The sequence below is a fragment of the Girardinichthys multiradiatus genome, chromosome 14 (assembly GCF_021462225.1).
Source record: "Girardinichthys multiradiatus isolate DD_20200921_A chromosome 14, DD_fGirMul_XY1, whole genome shotgun sequence".
In the NCBI taxonomy this organism is placed as follows: domain Eukaryota; kingdom Metazoa; phylum Chordata; class Actinopteri; order Cyprinodontiformes; family Goodeidae; genus Girardinichthys; species Girardinichthys multiradiatus.
This window is the reverse complement of record NC_061807.1, coordinates 13,171,583-13,192,350: the sequence shown is the minus strand read 5'-3', so window position 1 is coordinate 13,192,350 and position 20,768 is coordinate 13,171,583. Positions and strand designations below refer to the sequence as shown.

At 39.9% G+C, this 20,768-nt stretch overlaps 1 protein-coding gene across 1 annotated transcript in view; it reads right to left on the bottom strand.

Moving 5' to 3' along the window:
- The window catches only part of LOC124881044, a 196,073-nt gene that overhangs the window by 148,392 nt on the left and 26,913 nt on the right, over nucleotides 1-20,768 (bottom strand). The window contains exon 2 of the mRNA XM_047386529.1: nucleotides 5,878-5,933. Within this exon, the coding sequence (XP_047242485.1) occupies nucleotides 5,878-5,926 (49 nt within the window). The 5' untranslated portion in view covers nucleotides 5,927-5,933. The remainder of the gene's footprint in view (nucleotides 1-5,877; nucleotides 5,934-20,768) is intronic.

Sequence of the window (20,768 nt, the reverse complement as noted above, 5' to 3'; positions counted from 1 at the left end):
AGGTTCTGATGTGGTTCTGAAGGGAAAGAGAGAGGAGGTGGTCCAGTTCAGCATGCTTCAATGAGGTCCTGTTCAAACTAAATAAAATAAAGTTAATTATTTCATAATGTAAAGAAATGTTCATACCCAGTTTATCTGCAGACTGGTTTCCAGTTTGTCGTCTTGGTAAATACGGCGTTTAGAACCAACCAGAACAAAATGGAGGATGATGGAAGTTGGCAGAAAGAGACGAAAAAGATGCCTGAAGTCTCAGTTTTATTTTTAAAAACTGTTTTGTTCTGCCAGGCTTTTATGTCATGATTTTATGTTGCTTTTATGTAGATCTTTATATGATTTCCTTGTATAATTCTTTGTGACTTTGTGTCTGTGAAAGACGCTTTATAACTAAACTTTACTTTCTCACTAAAGCTGCAAACACAAACTAAAACTTACCATTTCAGGTGTTCAGTGATGAAGGTCAGAGAAGAAAAACGTATTATTAACTACTTCCTGCTTCAGGGAGAAGCTGACGAATCCCATCACAGGTTAATGACCTGAGTGAAGTTGCTTAGTTCAGAATGTTTAGGTGTTGAACTATGAATTTGATTAAATACATTTTACCATGAATGAAATACATGTAGAACTACATCTTGTTTAGGATGAACTGGTACGACACTTCTGCTTCAAAAAGAAGTTATAAACATGTCTTAGCTATCTAATCTGTATTTTCAAGCTAGATTTCATGATCATAAGCAGTCATCAAGACTTTAACTCACCACCAGTGAATCAAAGTAAGTTTATGTCCACTTAAGGACACTTTATTACAGTTATAGCTGATTGATTGCATTACTATTTCATGACAAAAACATTTTAAAGAAAATTGCTAATTTCATTTGTCTATTTTTCTAAACAGAGGCCAAAGAAATCAGTGGTGGACAACAAAGCTGTATTTGTAGTCCTCTGTGCTTCAAAAGAAGCAGCCATTAAAAATAGCAACATTGCAGCTCCAAGTGACGACCTATGGAGAGATCTCTGCTAAAAACCTGGTGAAGTTCTGACTATTTATCTGGTGAAATAAAAATAATTATTTCAATGTAGTGACTGTCAGTGACAGGGCTGGTTGACCTTTGGTGACCTTTAGAAACTTTTGATATCTTTAAAATTAAAGCGCCACAAACAAATATTCTTGAAGAAGGTGAAGGGGGCAGCTTCACTCAGGTCTTGTCATTTCATTATTTCCCTCTCTGTGTTTCTCTTAAAGCAGTCTGAAGTTTTCTGTAGTTTTCTGAACTGTTTTTAATCTCTATAAATTATTATGTGTTGATTAAAAGCAGCTTTCAGACAGTCTGCAGATGTGAAGAGCAGATTAACCGTGAATGTAGGGAAAACAGGGTGTTTCTAATCAGCAGTACCATCTCTAGCCCATAGAGGGCAGACTTTAACACAGTGAGTCATTCGGTGCATAAATGTAAAAAAAAAAAGAAAAGCCAGAGGAAGTTAGAATAGCTGACTTTACTTTTTAGTTTTGTTTTTTTAATTACTTTGTTTTAAATTCAGAACTTTGTCTCCTTTTTTAAAAGCCTCCTTCTCAGTTCGGCTCCTCCAACCCAATCACTGACCTGATTAACCTGAGAAAGACATCTAACCTCCATTAAAACCAAGAGTGATCTCTGCTAGAAACATTTGTTTTTTACTGGCTTCAACATTCAACACCTGAGTTTAAGAACACTGAGGTTCAGACCCTGCTGGTCTGGGAGCCGTCTGTGGCCCTCAGGACCATTAGATCTTCACAGCAGACAGAAACACCTGATCTGATCCCTTCAGGATGCTGAGCTGGTCAGAATTTATCAGCTGAGGTTCAGGATATTATGTGAGTCTTTATGAGACCAACAGCTCCTCCTTCCTGCTCTCATGGATCCAAAAGGCCAAATAAACAGCAGATTGAGTCATAATTAGACATTAAAGTGTATTAAAGTAAACTGAGTGAGAGCAGTGAGAGCTTCATCCAGAAAGATCAAGCTGGAGACAGCTGTTAGATAAAGAAACAAGTTTTAATAAATACTTCAGATTCTGCAAATAAAATATACAAAACTAGAAAAATACATTAATTATCAGAAATATAACTCATGAGAAGCTTTGAGAGGAAACCTGTTAACTTTAAAGAAATAATTTTGGACAATCCTGAAGAAGCAACAGTTCTCTGATGAAACCTCAACATTTACATTTTCTACAAAGAAACAAAGAAACAACGATCTGATGTTCAAGATCTACCTTAACAAACTAAAACAGCTTTATGTGGTAATATTTCATGTTTCACTTTAAATGAATCCTCTGATTTCACCTGAAAATAGTGAAATATTGATCTTTATAACAATAAACTCTTTCTAGTCTTTAGATGTTTTGTTTCAAACATAATTATAAAACTTTGTGTGAAAATAATAAATCAGATCACATCACTGTTGTATTTCTGATCACTGCTGGAGGAAATCCTCAGTCTTTAGTTTCTCTGGACATCCCATAATAATTCATCAACCAGAGCAAAGATGTTTCCTGGAAAAAGCTGGAAAAGTCCAGCTGGAGTCAAACTGTGGAGCTCTGAGCTTTGAGCAGAACATCAGAGAAGCTCTAAGATGATCAGAGCTCAGTGGTGCTGGTTTCATCAGAACTTCCTGATCAAAGCACCAGTTTAACCAGTTGATCTGAACCAGTTTATCTGGAGCTAAAAGATCATCTGATATGTTAATGATCCCTGAAAGTGTTTCAGCTCAGAACTGAAGCAGCAGCTGGTCTGAGATCCAAGATGGAGGTCAAAGGTTGGTTACAGTCGCACAGATCAGCAGACTGGTCAATGATCTTAGAGCGCCACCATCTGGTCACACAGAGTTACTGCAGAATACTGGTTCTGGTTGAGTCCAGAAACCTTTTTAGAAAACTACAATTCATTTATTCATTGAAATATGACATTTTACACACGAGAACAACTTGAAATAAATCTGATGTTTGTCAACTGGTTTGTTTTGTTTCTGTTTCTGAACCAAATGATCAACATCAGATGAACCATCAGAACTGCTGTCAGTCCCAGTGGGATGAAGAGGAAGATCCATCCTCGTCTCTTTGGTTCTGGAGTCAAAGTTGGTCTCTGAGTTTGGATCTGATCAGCTGCTGCTGGGAGAGAAATCAGGAGACAGGTCACCTAAACTATGAATGGACTGAATTTATAAATCGTTTTCTAGACATATTAATCCCTCAAAGCAGTTCAAACCAAGGCGTGTTTATTTGTAGCTAAAGAACATTTGAGTAAGAAGACAATTCAAAGTGTTTCAGATGATGAAAACATAGAAAACACAGAAAAACGTTCATTGCAGTGACATCATGCAACTCCAATGAAGTTGAGACGTTAAAATAAATAAAAACAGAGTACAATGATTTGTGAATCCTGGTCAATCTATAAGCATTGAATCCACAACAAAGACAAGATATTTAATGTTCAAACTGATAAACTTTGTATTTTTGCAAATATTCACTCATTTTGAATTAGATGTTTGCAACACAATCCAAAAAAAGCTGGAACAGGGGCAGCAAAAGACTGGAAAAGTTGAGGATTGCTCAGAAAACACCTGTTTGGATCATTAAACAGGTGAACAGGTTATTGGAAACAGGTGAGGGTCATGATTGGGTATTAAACGAGCATCCCTGAAATGGTCAGTCGTTCACAAGCAAGGATGGGTCAAAGGTCACCATTTAATGAACAACTACATGAGCAAATAGTCCAACAGTTTAAGAACGTTTCTCAATGTACAACTGCAGGAAATATAGGGATTGCATCATCTACAGTCCATAATATCATCAGAAGATTCAGAGAATCTGGAGAAATCTGCATTTAAGCAGCAAGGCTGAAAACCAACACTGAATGACCATGACCTTTGACCCCTCAGGAGGCACTGCATTAAAAACCGAACCATTATCAGGTAACAGCTCGCTGCTACATCAACAAGTGCAAGTTAAAACTCTACCATGCAGAGATGAAGCCATGTATCAACATCACCCAGAAATGCTGCCAGCTTCTCTGGGCCTGAGCTCATCTGAGATGGACCAACCCAAAGTATAAAAGTGTGCTGTGGTCTGACGAGTCCACATCTCAGATTGCTCATGGAAATCATGGACATCATGTCCTCCTGGCCAATGAGGAAAAGGACAATCTGGATTGTTATCAGCGCAAAGTTCAAAGCCAGCATCTGTGATGGTATGGAGGTGTGTTAGTGCCCATTGCATCATGGGTAACTGGTACATCTGTGAAGGCAACATTAATGCTGAAAGGTGCAGGTTTAGGAGCAACATCTGCTGCCATCCAAGCAACGTCTTCTTCAGGGACGTCCTGCTTATTTCACCAAGACAAAGCCAAGACACATTCTGCACGTGTTACAACAGCAAGGCTTCATAGTAAAAGAGTTCTGGTTCTAGACTGGCCCGCCTGCAGTCCAGACCTCTCTCCCATTGAATCTGTGGAGCATTATGAAGCACTAAATAGGACAACAGAGACCCTGGACTGTTGAGCAACAAGTTGTTCATCCAGCAAGAATGGGAAAGACTTCCAGCTCCAAAGCTTCAACAATTAGTCCTCAGTTCCTGAACCCTTATTGGGTGTTAAAAGGAAAGGTGATGAAACACAGTGGTGAACATGACCCTGTCCCAGCTTTTCTACAATGTGTTGCTAGCATCAAATTCAAATTGAGTTATGAAAAAAAAACTATGTTTATCAGTTTGAAGATTAAATAAATTGTCTTTTTAGTGAATTAATTTTCTTCTAAGTTGAACAGGATTTATAAATCAATGTATTCTGTTGTTTTTGATGTTTTACACGTTCCAACTTCATTGGAATCAGGGTTGGAAAGAAAGTAAAGAAAAGTTGGACTACAGACTAAAATTAATGGTGCTTCAGTTAACAATTTAATTAGAATAGTCAAAGGCAACTCTAAACAAATGGGTTTAATCTTGATTTAAAAGAACTCAGAGTTTCAGAACTTTTATAGTTCTGGAAGAGAAGACTGTTAGAACCCCATTCACCCAGTCACACACACACAGTTACAGGTTGGTAAGTGCCTTGCCAAGGGGCATATTGACATGTGGCAGAAAGGAAGCTGGAACTGAACCCACAACTTTCTTGTCTTAAGAAAATGACTCTTTCCATCGACCCATTGCCACCTCAGTAACTGTGAGACACTGATGTTTAGATGAAAGTTCTCATTTTAACGCTACAATTTAAACATTTTTATATTATTTCTTCTCACCAGAGACGTTGAGTCGACATTTTCCAGAACCAGAACCTTCATCATTCATCACGTCACACAGATACAGACCAGAGTCTTCAGTCCTCAGTCTGGACACATGGAGTCTGATTCGTCCTTCTCTGAGGACGTCTTTGTCACTCTGGACTCGTCCTGAAAACTGTTCATCCTGAGACTCTGGAACCTCAACACCTTCATGGACCTGATACAGAACCAGTTCTCTGGGAGGAGCTATAAGTTCACAGAGGATAAACAGTTGTCTCCAGGATCCATGAGGTCTGGTGGTGAAGGTCCACTCCAGAGTGATGTTGTGGTTCTCCTCTGTCTGATAGCAGCTCTGTGTCACATTCACTACAAATGTTGCTGCTGAGGAGACAGAGAGGGAAAGAGAGGAGCAGACACACTGAGAACTGGAACATGGGAGTCTTTAAACTACATCTCTAGAGGTTTCTGTCACATGATGGTCTCTGTGCTGTCAGAGCTCTGCTTGATTCTCTTCAAGTAAAACTGCTTGATCAAATGCAGCTGGAGGATTGAAGTGTTACCTTCACTGACAGACTTTTCACTGATTATTGATGGATTTAGACTGAACAAAGAGAAGATGGAAACTGACCACAGAGACATGAGTTGAGGATGATGAGCAGCAGGATCCTGCAGATCATCTTCTCCCTGTGAGAGGAGACAGAGGAGAAGAGTCAGCAACACATCAGCTCCAACATCTCTAGGAGACAACATTGAACATCTGAACTCAGAACATCTCAGTCTGACCTTCAACCTCAGCTCCTTCAGATGGAAACTCCTGAGATCAGTAAAAAGTTCAGAGCAGAGATCAGAACCTTTATAACCCAAAGAACCATTTTACCTTCAATCCAACTAAATACATTAATGCTGGAGCTGCTAAACCTTCATGACCCTAAAACACAATCAGCTCATCAAATGTTAGAGATACAATCAGTCACCTTCTATACAGCTTCATCCATAGTGGGTCGATCTCCAGCAGTCTATGGGCGGGAGGCGGGTTCACCCTGGACAGGTTGTCAGTCCATCGCTGTTAGAGATACAAGTTGAAGGAAATGTGCTGATTGGTTGAAGAATCTCAAACTGATTTATGTTTTCATGTTTCAAAGCAAAGAAAACTTTTACAAAGAGAATGTTTAGTAATCATGATGTAGAGAAAATTATCATTTAGTATTTTTACTGACAAACTTCAAGACATCAAAACAAAATAATTCTTAATATTGTTGATCTAAACTCAGTAACTTCTGGTAATTAAAAACAACCTGACAGGAAACATTGTTGTTTGTTATTAAAACTAAATGATCAGGAAACCATGAGAAGATGTTTCAGGATGTCTTCAAGGCTGCAAAGACTTCTCACCAATCTGCCTCCATTCATTTTCTAGAGCTGCTTATTTTCATTGGTTAAATCTGCTTCTTCATGGAGGTAACATCAGTCTGTCAGTTCATCAGGTGAAAACATCATCATTGTAGGAAATCTAGAAACCACTCAATGATTTGATGGATTTTCTTCTTTCCACTCTAAAATAATCCCACATGTTAAAATCAAAGAAACACTCACTGGATTTCATCTGAGAACAGATAATCTGCAGCAAACTGTTGCTGGAACACATCTGGTTAATCTGCAATGGTTGAATTTATTATTTGTGAATCTAAACGTTTTCAGTAGAGCTGTGTGATATTGCATATTTTAGTACCAAGTAAATACAGGGCCAGTGCTACTTTATTATCTTTAAGTTTCATATTTCATGAAACTTCTGACCTTTAGGTGTTTTTGTGTTTTTTCCTTTGGATAATTTTTTTTAAACCTGGGACAGAATTTGGACTTTATGAACAGAAACATTAAAATAACTCAATAAATTTGTATGCATTCCACCTTAAATAAACAAAGTAAAAAAATGATCATTTGAGAGTCAAGCAGAACAAAATCTGTTTTGAGGTAGAGTTGAAGCGTCCAGGGGGGTCCTGTGCAGAACAAATGCTTTGCTTAAAGGTTTTTGTTTAGGACCATCTTACATGTTTTACTTTCAGAGCAAATCACCTTTAACTCACTAACTGATCTACCTTCAAAATCCTCTCAGCTGAACAATAGATTATATTCAGCCAAGTCTGAGCCATATTATATTCAGTATATTTGGTTCAGTATTTGTATGTATTTATTTTATGCTATTTATGTTATCAGTCTTTAAACATGTCATACTAGGATTATGTTCATATTTCATGGAGGTAAATTGCTCTGTTCATTTTGTTTCTAATAACACTTATTATATTATTATATCTTTATATATCCTTATTATCATTGTGTTTGTACTGAACACTTGCTTGTTTCCTGATATAATTCTGTAAATGTCTCCGCTGTGAGCAATGAATTTATATCAAGATATTAGCATAATTAATATTTTAGAGTTGGCTTCAGTAACATTCATGACTGGTTGAACTTTAAAAGTTAATATAAACTGATGCAGAAGATGACTGCTGTCAATAACCTCTGCCTTGGGGTCAGGGGTCAGTCAGGGTCAGGGAGTGGAGGATGCCTCTCTTCTTCTCTCCGTTTCTGTTTTCTGCTGCAGGATTTTTCATGTGTTTCTACAAATTTGTTGTATTGCCAAAGTATTTAACAGCCTTCTTCCAAACTATCCAACTTGCCGCTGCCTCTGATTGGGCCTGAAAGTTCAGCCCCAGAGCGCTCCTCTTCCTCTCTGACATCTTCCTCTACATAGCTCTGTGTTTCTGCAGAGTGAGCCTGTCTGACTCCTGTGACGGTGCAGGGTGGGGTTGAGAGAGGAAGAAAAGTTTGTTTCTGAGGCAGTGGTGAAGCAACCTGACTGTCGCCTGTTGAACCAAACAGCAGGAAGAAAGCAGTTCATACCAGAGGGAATCTGAGACTAACTGATGGGTCCCACCATACTAGACAAAGTAACTATTTAGTCACTTTTTAGAGTCTAAAATGATGTTACAAGCTGCTGACCAGAAAAACCAATGGAAGAAGATGCTTCATAAGGTTGGAGCTGCTGGTCACAGACGTGGATCATTTCTTTGTTCGCGGACATAACTTTCAAATCACATGTTTGTCTTTAACTTCAGCGAACGTGAAATATTGTTAAACTTCCAACTTTCAAACGCTGTCTTTGAATTTACTAGAATCCCTCCATCGTCATGTTTCGCTCTTGTTGTTGTTTTACTCAGCGAGGAGAAAACCTGATGCCTTCTCAGCCAATCAGCTGCTGTTTGTCCTCCAGTCACACGAAGACCTTTAAACACGAAGCAGCAGAAGAAAATCAGATCTCACGTCTTCAAGGAGACTCACTAGCAGGACAGATCTTAACGACAATAAAACAGAACAGATTAACTCACCTGATCTGATGTAGATCCAACCGCCTGGTAAATTCTCGATATGAAGGCTGTGAAACTAAAGGCCTTATAAACCTCAGTCTCTGCTCCCCCCCGCTCTACCCAGTAAAGTGGTGAAGCGGTATATCAGGAATTTGAGGCAGTGACCCTAACCCACTTTACTGGGTAGGGCGGGGTGAGCAGAGACTGAGGTTTATAAGAGCTGCGTGAAGCTGACACCCCACCCTATGGTGGCCGGGGGGTGCAAAACAATTTTACATTTCAGAAAACAAATTTACATTTCAGAAAATCAACCGGAAAGGGAATGTACCAACGTCGAGGCTGACCCGGAAGTCAGCCTCAGGGGCTGCATCCTTCGAAGGCCGTATTTGTAGGCCAATTACGTTACAGCGCGGCGACGAAGGCTGTCCCAATTAATGAATCATTCCGAGCAAATGCCGCCGACAAATGTGTCCTTATTTTGCCCGATTTGAAGGATGGGTTGTGAGTATCCTTCGCGGCCCATCATTTCCCATCATTCATTGCGGGTCGAAGCGGATTGGTCAAGCAGGGGAAGCCATGGCGGACCATAGCAACAAAAGCTGTGAGTAAATTGTGGAAAATTACACTTTCTGTGACACAAATTAACTTCTACAATGTTTTTAGTGCGGGAATATAACTATGTAGACGTGAAATATCTGCTTGATTTATCAAGACATCGCTTAATTTCAAATGTGCTCCGACGTGTTCGGAGTTTTCCGTTCCCGGCGTAGTAACCGGCTCGCCTCGCCAGCCCTACCAGCGGTGAGGTGAGCTAGCCCGGTAGAGATCTGACCGGACTATCGGCACTAAGCTCCCGCTGACAGTCATCACAGTGAACGTTTAACACAAGTGATTTCTAACAGTTTGTTATTATTAGGCCCGAGCAGCAAAGCAGCTGCGAAGGCCTATTGTAATTCGAATGTTTATTATTATTATTCTGGCGACAAATGAATCGCCTTTTTCGTGGCTTTAACATATACAAAAAGTCAGCAAATTTGGCGGAGCTATCAGTTGTGTGTGAAATTTACGTATTTTAAGGGTTTCACGAAAGTCGCAATAAAAATGGCTCAACAGCGCCCCCCTGAAATTTTCAAAAAACCATCCGCATTGACCTTACTTTATCGTACAGTTATGAAATTTGGTACACTTCTAGAACTCCCCAAGAACTACCTAAAACTCTCTTGCAACGTCCTACAAGAAACAGGAAGTCGGCCATCTTGGATTGAAGTTTGGATTTTCACCCCATTTTTGCTCTTAATAGACTCCGTATTTGATTGAACTCCCCCTAGAGATTTTGATTGATCGCCTTGAAATTTGGTCAGCTTGCTCAGAAGGGATGGGGGATCTAAAGTTATCAAAATTGTGACTTTTTGAGCATGCTGAGGGGGCGGAGCCTGGCCTCAAACTTTGACGACTCGCCAAATAAATTGAAATTGTTATAGCTCTTACAAGGAAACTTGCAGACACACAAAACATTCTGGAATTGATCCACATCTGGCCCTGAACAATATTCAATGGTCACATCCTGCCATCATCTAAGCCCCGCCCCCTGAGAACAGGAAGTGTCATGTTTTACTGTGAAAGGTCCACATTTCACCACCCTCACCTAATCAACACGAAACTGTCCCCAGTGACAGATAACAAGATGGTCTAAGTTGGTTTGGAACACAGAGACTTTAGGCGTGAGGGTGTGGCCATGGCGGCGTGGCGAGGACAGACGTCACGCCATGGCCTTACGTTTGCCTGTTAGTTCCACATTTCTAAGCCGATCGCCAACAAACTCAATAGGATTGATACTGGTCCAGCCCCCTAAAGATTTCCAGTCATAAAACTGGTGGGCGTGGCCTAATTGCTCAACAGCGCCCTCTAGGAGCACTACAACAACCAGCCCCAAGCCATGCTGTGTCCGAGGTGTATGAAATTCAGTATACTTATGTAACTTCTCGGGACCTACAAAGTCTTTCTGGATGGTGAGCGAAGCATCACTGTCTGCAGATGTTTGTGATGCCTCTCTGCTGTCCACGTCATCGTCCATCAAGTGGGTTTAAAGGGCTGGCTGAGTTGACGGCTGCCACATCACTAAGAGGTAATCGGAAAAATGCAGAATTAGAAGATGGTGCTCACAAAATATTACAATTAGTTATACCCCTCAAACATTAATCACATCTATAATATTATACTTGGCTGACACAGTAGTCATGTTCTGGTGGTACCTCCTCCAGGGCGGACACCTCAGCTGAAAGCTGGTCCCGCCAGAGAGCAACGCTAACTGCCTCAGTCCCGACCTCACCCTCATCCTCTTCTACAGCCTCCTCTGGGTCATCCTCTGGGGCCATGACATCCCCAGCACCAAGGCAGATGTTGTGGAGGATGGAGCATGCTGATATGACCTGAAAACAATTTAAAAGAGGGTTCATATATGTGTATATATTATGTATAATGTATATATAAAATGGATCTAGGTCAAAACTTACGTGAGGTACAAAGGTGTCATGCACCTCCAGCGCTTGCAGGAAGATGGCCCTGAATCTGGTTTTCATCATTCCAAAAACACGCTCTATTATAGAGCGTGTTTTTGGAATGATGGCTGTTAAAGCGCTGGGCTCCCACACCTTGTCTTGTCCTCTTGTAGGGAGTGATGAGGGGGAGTGGATATTGGAGGCATGGGTACCCTCCATCAGCAAGGATAAAATGCCCTGGAGGAGGATAAACTGTACAGTGGGCTGTGGCGGAGCACCCTAGAGTCATGCACTGACCCAGGCCAGCCCACATACGTGTCAATAAAATGGCTCTCAGAAACTGCTTGCAGGATTATGGAAGGGAAGAGTTTCTTGTTCCTGTAGCACTGACCATCAAGGCTGCTTGGACACCTGAAGTGGATATGGCAGCCGTCAATTGCACCCACAGCTTTAAGAAAAGCTCTGTGGCGTGCCAACCCTGCAAACTCACGGGACACTGCCTTAAGTCCTCAGGGGTCTTTAGAAGGTAGATGACCTGGTGACGAATAGCCACGATCTCCTCTGTAACTCTGTGGACGATGCGATGGACAGTGGAGCGAGGCATCCCAAACACTCTGCAGACCACTCTGTAGGATGTGCCACTTGCCACCAAGAAAAGAAAAACCAAGGTCTCAATAGTAGCACCCATCCATGTTGCCTATCCTGGTGCAAAAGATTATTCAGCACTGCCAGAGACTCCCTGCTCAGCTGAAAATCAGGCCTGGTGTCCTCCTGGTTGAAGAAGCAATCAGGACTGGGACACTCAGGTTGATCCTGCAGTAAAGAGGTCTGGTTTAGAAAAGGGAAGAATGGAGATGGAAAAACACATAGTTGTTTATATATATATATACATATATATATATATATATATATATATATATATATATATACATATATATATATATATATATATATGTATATATATATATATATATATATATATATATATATATATATATATACGGTATATAAAATATGTCGACATAAATTAGCCATAAAGTTGCTATCTCTTTGTTTATTGGCTAGTTAAATCAAACATCTTTTTTACCTGAACATGATTGTCTCTGGATTGTACCTGGAATCAGAAATTATAATGCTAGCTGAATTATAAATAAACTTTTAAAACATATAGCACATTTCTTCATTAAAAATTCATATTGTAAAGCTTATTTATTCTCAATCACACTCTCCAGCGATACAGTTGGATTACATAAAACTGTCCATTTATTCTGGTTAACCTTAATATCACCTGAAATGTTAAATCGATTTTCAGTAACAATTAAAATAATAACATAAACTGTTAGAAATCACTTGTGTTAAACGTTCACTGTGATGACTGCCAGCGGGAGCTTAGTGCCGATAGTCCGGTCAGATCTCTACCGGGCTAGATCACCTCACCGCCGGTAAGACTGGCGAGGCGAGCCGGTTACTACGCCGGAAACGGAAAACTCCGAACACGTCGGAGCACATTTGAAATTAAGCGATGTCTTGATAAATCAAGCAGATATTTCACGTCTACATAGTTATATTCCCGCACTAAAAACATTGTAGAAGTTAATTTGTGTCACAGAAAGTGTAATTTTCCACAATTTACTCACAGCTTTTGTTGCTATGGTCCGCCATGGCTTCTCCTTCTTGACCAATCCGCTTCGACCCGCAATGAATGATGGGAAATGATGGGCCGCGAAGGATACTCACAACGCATCCTTCAAATCGGGCAAAATAAGGACACATTTGTCGGCAGCATTTGCTCGGAATGATTCATGAATTGGGACAACCTTTGTCGCCGCGCTGTAACGTAATCCGCCTACAAATACGGCTTTTGAAGGATGCAGCCGCTGAGGCTGACTTCCCTTTCCGGTTGATTTTCTGAAATGTAAATTTGTTTTCTGAAATGTAAAAGTGTTTTGTGAAATGTAAAAGTGTTTTCTGAAATGTAAAAGTATTTTCTGAAATGTAAATTTGTTTCGCATCTTGTAAAAGTGTTTTGCACCCCCCGGCCACCGTACCCTTCGGAGCTGACATGATTTTAGAAAACTTTACGGTCTCTCTATTGAGCTCAACTGGGTGTGTGCGACAATTTTCAACGTAGCGAGAACTGCGCTCATTTTATCTAGTAAAAGATTACCAGCAGGGCTTGACATTAACATCCGCCAACCGGCCAAATACAGGTGAATTTTAGCAGTGGCGGTAACACAGCCACTCCGACTAGCCCATTTGGCGGGTTGAATTATATGTACGGTTTTTAATTGTAGTTTTATACAGTTTTTAATTGTAGTTTTCTCAAATGGGATCTGAAACAATAAGCAAGTTGAAATGCGACACTACAACTCCCATGAGCCCCGCCTGCGTACAGTGTTTGCTCTCTGGTCCGTTCATGACCGACGTCGCTTTAGACAGATGGTCCCTGTGGAGAACACAGTTGTGTCGCGGTAATGTTTGGAGTAAACATTAAATTTTCATATATAGGGAGCTTTACACAGAACCAGGCGAGTCGTGAGACCCAGATGTTTTCTGAATAGCCCCGGACGTCTTGATTGAAAGAATTTAGAAATATTATAAAGATGCAGCCACAAAACGGTATTTGACATTTTGATTTAAAAACAATCAGAATTTTTTCATTGTGTTCCATATAATCACGTCCCGCTCCACCTAACCTGACGATGAGTTAAAAGGAGAAGACAAAAAATAGTTATTTGCGCACTTGCTGCACCACGAATGCGCAACTACGCGCAGAGCCAGAGACGGACTCTATTCTGGAGAAGTCCAGAACAGCAGTTTACTCCAGGTCGACCTGCCTCCTTCATTACCTGAAAAGTTACACTGAGCGGCTCAAACAGGGATCATTTCAGAGTAACCATGGAGCCAACAGGAGAGAGGGAGGCTGGTGTGTGTTCAGGAACAAGTGGAAGCAGAGCGGTATAACCCAGGCTGAGAATAGCGGTAAATCTACACATGCTGGATTTGCATCATGATGTGAAAATATCTGGTCCTTTACTTCAGTCAAAATAAATACATTTAATTCTAACATAGCTGATCACATTAAAAGTCCTTCATATCATCACATTACATCTCATTGCTGCAGCCAGTCTTATAATCTAGTTCTACATGTAGACAGAAAAAAGTGTTGCTCAATAAACAAGGAAAATATCTCCTGGTTCCAGTAAGACGTAGTAGAAAGTATAAAAGTAAGCCTCTCTCTTCTCTTTCATATCTTCTGTGCTGATTCTAAACATAAAGCTCTGGCTTTAAAGATGCAGTATACTTAAGAAATATATCAGGGCAATTAATCACAGGTGGACCATTAATTAGTCAACTATTGTATTTTTCTGAATTACTCATGTTGTCTGGATACGACATTCTGGGCTTTTTTGTCGTTTTGTGTTTTGGCTTTAGTTTGGTTTTTGACTCATGTTTGGTTGTTTATTTCCCTTTGCTCCCTGTTAGTTTGTTCCCTCTACCGCCTCCTAGTGTTTGTTGTTTTCTCTCCCCTCGCTTCTAGTTCCTTTTGTGGTTGCTTTCCTAATTTTTATGGTTTTCTTAAGATTATTGATTATTATTATTATCTTTGTTCTCTAGTTTAGTTCCCCTAGTTTACCTCTATTCCTCCTGATTGGTTAGTTTTAGTTATTGTTTACTTTTTGTTACACTTAGTTTAGTCTTCACGTTCTCTGCTTCATTCCCTGTTTTATTTTCAGTCAGTGTCGGTTTAGTTTTGTTTACTTTCATACTTAGGGTTTCTTAGATTTTAGTGTTCTTCTGTTCCTTCTAATATTATGGGTGGATGAAGGTGGAGACCTCAGCTGCCCGATCCCCGGATGCTTAGGGCCTATATTATTTAAACTTTAAATTACTTATAAACTGTCTTATGGCAATATAAATATTTTGGATTTGGGATAAAGTCCCCAATGTTTTTAGACCCTAAAAACACCTAACACGCTATAGTCAGCTTTAATCATATTAATCATAAATTCTCAACAACAACATTGTGGCTGCATGGTGAAAATGCGGAGTGGCTAGTTGGAAAACCACTAGCCACAGTGGCCGATGAGCAAAACAGTTCATGTCAAGCCCTGGTTATGAAACCACAGACCAAACCAGCAGAGACTGGCAATACTTCAACGTTTGTTGGCATGACATCCACTCCTCAAACTTTTTTGAGCATTTGTGCCTTTTTTCTGAAAACTTTTCACAAAAGTCAGAGTAGAGGGATTGATCAGCACATAGTGTGTCAATGTTCAAATTGGCTGTGTGGAGAAACACCAGTGGCTACATCCACAGACTGATGCATCTAAAATCATATGTACAGAACAATAAAAAACTGAACTAATTTGACCTGTTGATACTGTCTTTCTGGTAAGGAGATTTTTGCTGATGATAAACACATCTATGATCGTAGGATGTGTGATAAAGAGAAGTTCTGACACTTAACACGTGACCTCGGTTTCACACCACAACCCAATACAGCGCTTGCTGCAGTTCCCTAAATGAAGACTGTGGTGGCACCTGTTATTTTAGTGAGCCCTTGGCTGCTTCTGCAGTTTTGCATGTTGCAGTGATCGTGTGCAAAGCTAGTGCAGTAGCTAGTCTGCTGAACTGGGGTAAAACAGTTCATCAAAATCTTCAGAATTACATAACATCCACATCCCGACGGGCATCTATCAACTACATAGAAACCGATGACTTTATCTTGTTCATTTGCAGGAGCTAGAGTTGCTCAGTGAGTTTTGAAAACCAATGGATCCATTTCACCAGATTGTTGAAATGTTCTGCTCAACAGCTTCCCTCTCAAACTGAAACCTGATACTTAGAAGGGACCGCCCTTTGGTTTTACAAAAATCACCAGTTTCTAGGAAGCCAACGGACGCACGAGTTACTCTTTAAATAGAAGTCATCTATAGCAGTCCAATACTGAAAACTGTGGGCCTGATAGGGTAAAGATTTTGCAAACTTTAGCTGTGCTGCATAAAGAAGGAACAGACTTGAATCAAAACTTTCTGAAGACTTTACAGAATGAGACTTTTCATCTGACTTCCAGCCTCGTAATTAAACACTGGCACACACAGTTCGAGCCAGCAACGTCATGCTGTTTGAACGTAGAGGAGTTGTTTATATAATCATGCAGATTTCCCTGAGTATTACCTGCTATTTCTAGTTAACAACGGTGCCTTTTTATTTCAGTAAATTATGTTTAAATATGTCTAAGGGCACAGATCTAAATAAACCTCAGTGTTTGGTGTTACTGTCTCTCTTCAGCTTTTAAACACTCCACAGCAGCAGGAGAAAAGCAGATCTCTCCGCCGTAACTCTCTCATCAAACTCCGCTTATTGAGTTGTAGTAACGTGTAGCGTTACATTGTAAACATCATAACGGCATAACGGAAATGAGAAAGTAATTAGTTAGATTACCTAAAAAGTTACTGACACTATTATTTTGATACGCCGGTCCTCCCAACACTGGTAAACTGGGCTTGAAATTAACTTTTTTGCTCATCGGCCACTGTGGCTGGTGGTTTTCCAACTAGCCACTCAGCATTTTCAACAGCCACAATGTTGTCGTTGAGAATTTATGTTTAATATGATTAAAGCTGACTGTAGCATACTAAAGTTTACTTGAACTAGATTTAAGGGAAATGTAGGGGAATTGTTCTTCCACCAAAGTAGTGGATCCTGGTTCCTGGTTCCTGGTTCCTGGCCTTTCTTCTGTGAATCTTCTGATTCCAATTCAAACATCAGTGTCAGTTGTCCTTTGGTGTTGAGATGAAAGGACTTGGGAGTCAAATACTGCCCAAATCCCACCTTTTGCTGCAGGTGTAGTGGTGGCAGAGCTGGTGGCAGAGCTGGTAGCAGAGCTGGTAGCAGAGCTGGTGGCAGAGCTGTGGGCAGAGCTGGTGGCAGAGCTGGGGGCAGAGATTGAGCTTGAAGCAGTTGAAGGAGGTGCTGACGTCTGACTTACTGACTGCATCTCATTGACAAGTGTTGGAATTATGAATTGAGAATATTATTTAATATTAATATTTTAATATTTTATTAAATAATATTTCAGTCTGTTAAGGGTTGTCCTGTGAATACCAGCCCAGTAAGGCGATGGTATTAGGACAGAATAGAAAGGTGTGAGACGAACTCTGACATTATTGAACAGCATAAACTCTGCACATATATGAAATGAATTCACACAATTTCTTCAAATACAAGAATTTATTAACAAAAATAAGTCAAATCAAAGTCAAAAATATTTCAATCAACAAACTCTTTACTATGCTAAAACAAACCAACTAAACTACCAAGCAGAATTAAAAAATAACGAAGACTAATGGGCTATGTACAATATAAACAAGTTGATTAAAGATGATTGAAATCATGACCAAAAAGAGTGATACAACATTACCATGCAATGTTTATGTTTGAGAACCAAGGATTATCTTGAAGAATCTGGAAATGAAGTTAAGTTAGTCTTGGAACCAACTTAGGCAATAATCAGCAAACGTTTAGACAACCATTCACAATGCAAGATCAGATAAAATATTATTTTAATAAAATAATGTTTTAAATAATGATCTGCTGAATAAAACCAACCTTCTGGATGACCATTTCTCAACGGTGTCTAATTAGCTGCTTTTATTTATTGAAATAGTATTTGAAGAAAAATTATTAAGGGAGTATTTTGGAAAAGAGCCAAATCTTTCTGGAGAAATGGGGCTTAATGGTGTTTACTTAGTTATCAAATCTAGTAAATGATGTTCAGGGACTATTATTCACTAGCTTGAAAACTAACAACCTTTCTGTTAAATACTCTTTAGTAGCAAACATGTGTTCTTACCAGTTAGCAGTTGAGCTAACAAAGAAGCTAATAGCTTAGCACCAGAAACAAACACATACCTTTAAAATACCAGGGTTAATAAAAGGGTTAAAATGTATAAGCGCAGACGGCGCGTTATGATCAATGTTGTGTTTAAAATCACCCATTAAATAAATGTTGTCTTAACTTTAAAAACATAGAAAGAACACAAACCGGCAAGTGTGCTGCAGATAGCCTGCTAGCACTAAGATAGCCAAGTTTCACACAAACAAAACTTCATAAAATGAAAAACTTTTATATCATTTCATCCTAACTGTTAATCTGCCCAAACCTAACCTCATGAACCATGGTGAGGAACGTTGTCCAAGGGGCGAAGCTTGAAGAAACGTCCACAGTCAACAAGCAGTTAGCTTTCAGCTAACCTCGGGGTTGAAGGTGCGTTCACTCTGTGAACAAAAGGGTTAGCTTCCCGCTAACCTCCAGCTGTGGATGAAGAACGGCTCGTCCGCCAACGCCATTGCACGGTGACAGACTGGGAGACCGCTCCACTCGGCTTCATAGAGACCGTGCGTAGGGAACTTCTCTGGGACAATTTGCTTCACAGGCCTCAGAGGAAAAAGTAAGCAACTCTTACACCTTAATTTCCCCGTTCATGAATGAAAATACCGGATACATAGACAGTATTTAATTCGTACTTATCTTTGCATATGATTGATGATCATATGGCTTCCTTGGATCCAGTTGAAGAGTTTGTCTTTTTGCCAGCAAAAGACATTAGCGCGCTGGGCCTCTCCTGACCGGTCCCTCTCAAAGGCCGTGTGGAAAGAGGTCGGCTTGTTGGAAAGGGGGTGCTCTTATTCAGACAGTGGCATCATGGGAAGTCTGCTGCTACCCCCCTTTCCTCAGTTGCTGGAAGTGAGTTAAATGCAATTTATTTTGAAAAGTTTCAGAAGAGTTCGTACCGGAGTTTAATGTTGAAATCCATGACTGTGGGTCCCAACACAAGTACAATTCACGAGTCACAGAACCCCAGGTTTTTGAATCTGATTTCTAAAAAGGCGCTGACAGCAAGCCCATAGTAAGGCTTCAGTGGCCCTGAATGTCCCTGGTTGCCTCCATAAATGGTCTTGGTGCTTTAATGGAGAGAATGATTTCAGACCATTCTTCCTGACTCAAGCAAAGTGAGCTTTTTCCAAGTAGACAGAGGACTGTGGTAACTGCATCCTTTTGCTTGGACAATCTCTCCACATGTAGAATGTAGAGTTCCACCTTGTCTCAACGGACTGAAGTAGGTTTTATTCCAATTTTACTGCTTTTGGATTTCCTTGAGCTTGGATGTAGCTGTAGAGCTGTGATGAAAGAAAGAAACAATTTGCACTGCTTTTCTTCTGAATTTCAAGCATGCCAGGGACAATTTTGAGAGTCTTTTACCACCAAGTTTAAACTGTGACCAAACACATGAATGAGCGCTGCAGGGCCAGCTCCCTACTAGTGCCACATTAATTAAATCTCTGCATCCAACAGGGAGATGTTCAGTGTTACTCCACGGATCATCACCTCTCAATCACTGCCGCTAGAAGCAACATTAAATAGGTCCACATTAGCTGTGAAGATGGAGCAGTGAAAGCAAACAAGAAATGTAAAGGTGGCGCTGGAAAGTTGAGATTTAATAAAATAAAACCTTCCAGGAAAGTGTAGCAACAAATCTCTGATTTGTACTAAAGATGCACTAAAACCAGCAGGGTTGGAAAGTAACAAATTATATTTACTTGTGCTTTACTGTAATTAAGTACAATTTGTCTGGAATTTCCACTTTTTTAAAGACGTTTACCAAAGCTGAAGTTTTAAATTTACTTGAGTATGTTTTGAGTATTTTACTCTGTTATATTGAAATCCCAGTAAAAATAAAACTTAAATTAAATTGAAAAAAATAAAAAACAGGGCAGTGATCCTTGGCTGGGTTAGTTATCAGATCCCAACATGGAGGCACATCAATCAGAGGCTAGAGGCGCCATAAAACCCATCAACTACAGTTTTAGTTGACCTCCAACAAAAAGAAGAAATGGCCAAACTTCACTGACCAGTTTAACTACAGGTACTAGAAGGTCAACAGCCTTATTTTTACTGTGTAAACCTAGTTTGCCCAAAGAGATTGAAATGTCTGCCTTTAAAAACTCAACATGGACCCTACGCAGCACCTGGAGGAAGGTAAAACACTTTTAGAGTTTAGTGAGAAACTATGATCAGTGTTCTTGGACAGTGGTGCATGAACTGCTAATGATTTTTAATAACATTGTTACCAGATGTAATCTAAAGCTAAAAATAGCATAATTAGTGCTAACCAGGTGCACATCTAATGACTGCAGGTAGGAGCCAATAAGTGGACAGTGGCTGGTTTATGTTCAAGACTATGACCATGGAAACATGCTAAATAAAATTTTAAAAGGAAATGTAAATCAGTTATCAGTTATATCTGGTTCATGTTGTTATAATTCATGTTGGCTAAATCTGAAAACAGTTAGTTTGGAGAAAGGACAAAGGATGGGATGAAGATCAGAACTGCCAGGTTGTGAGGAAGAAGAGAACCACAGAGAAGCTTCATAGATGTAGTGACGGATGCAGAGGTTACTTATACAGTGAACAATGTAGGTGTAGAAATACAGCAGCTTTCCAGTTTTACTTCGCCTCTATTTTGTCAGGTTCAACTTGTTAAGTTTGGAAGTTATTTTGTTAAAAGGAAAGAAACTACGTGGCTTTGTTATAGTTGACCTTATAGGTTAAATATGTGTGCATATACAGGGGTTGGACAATGAAACTG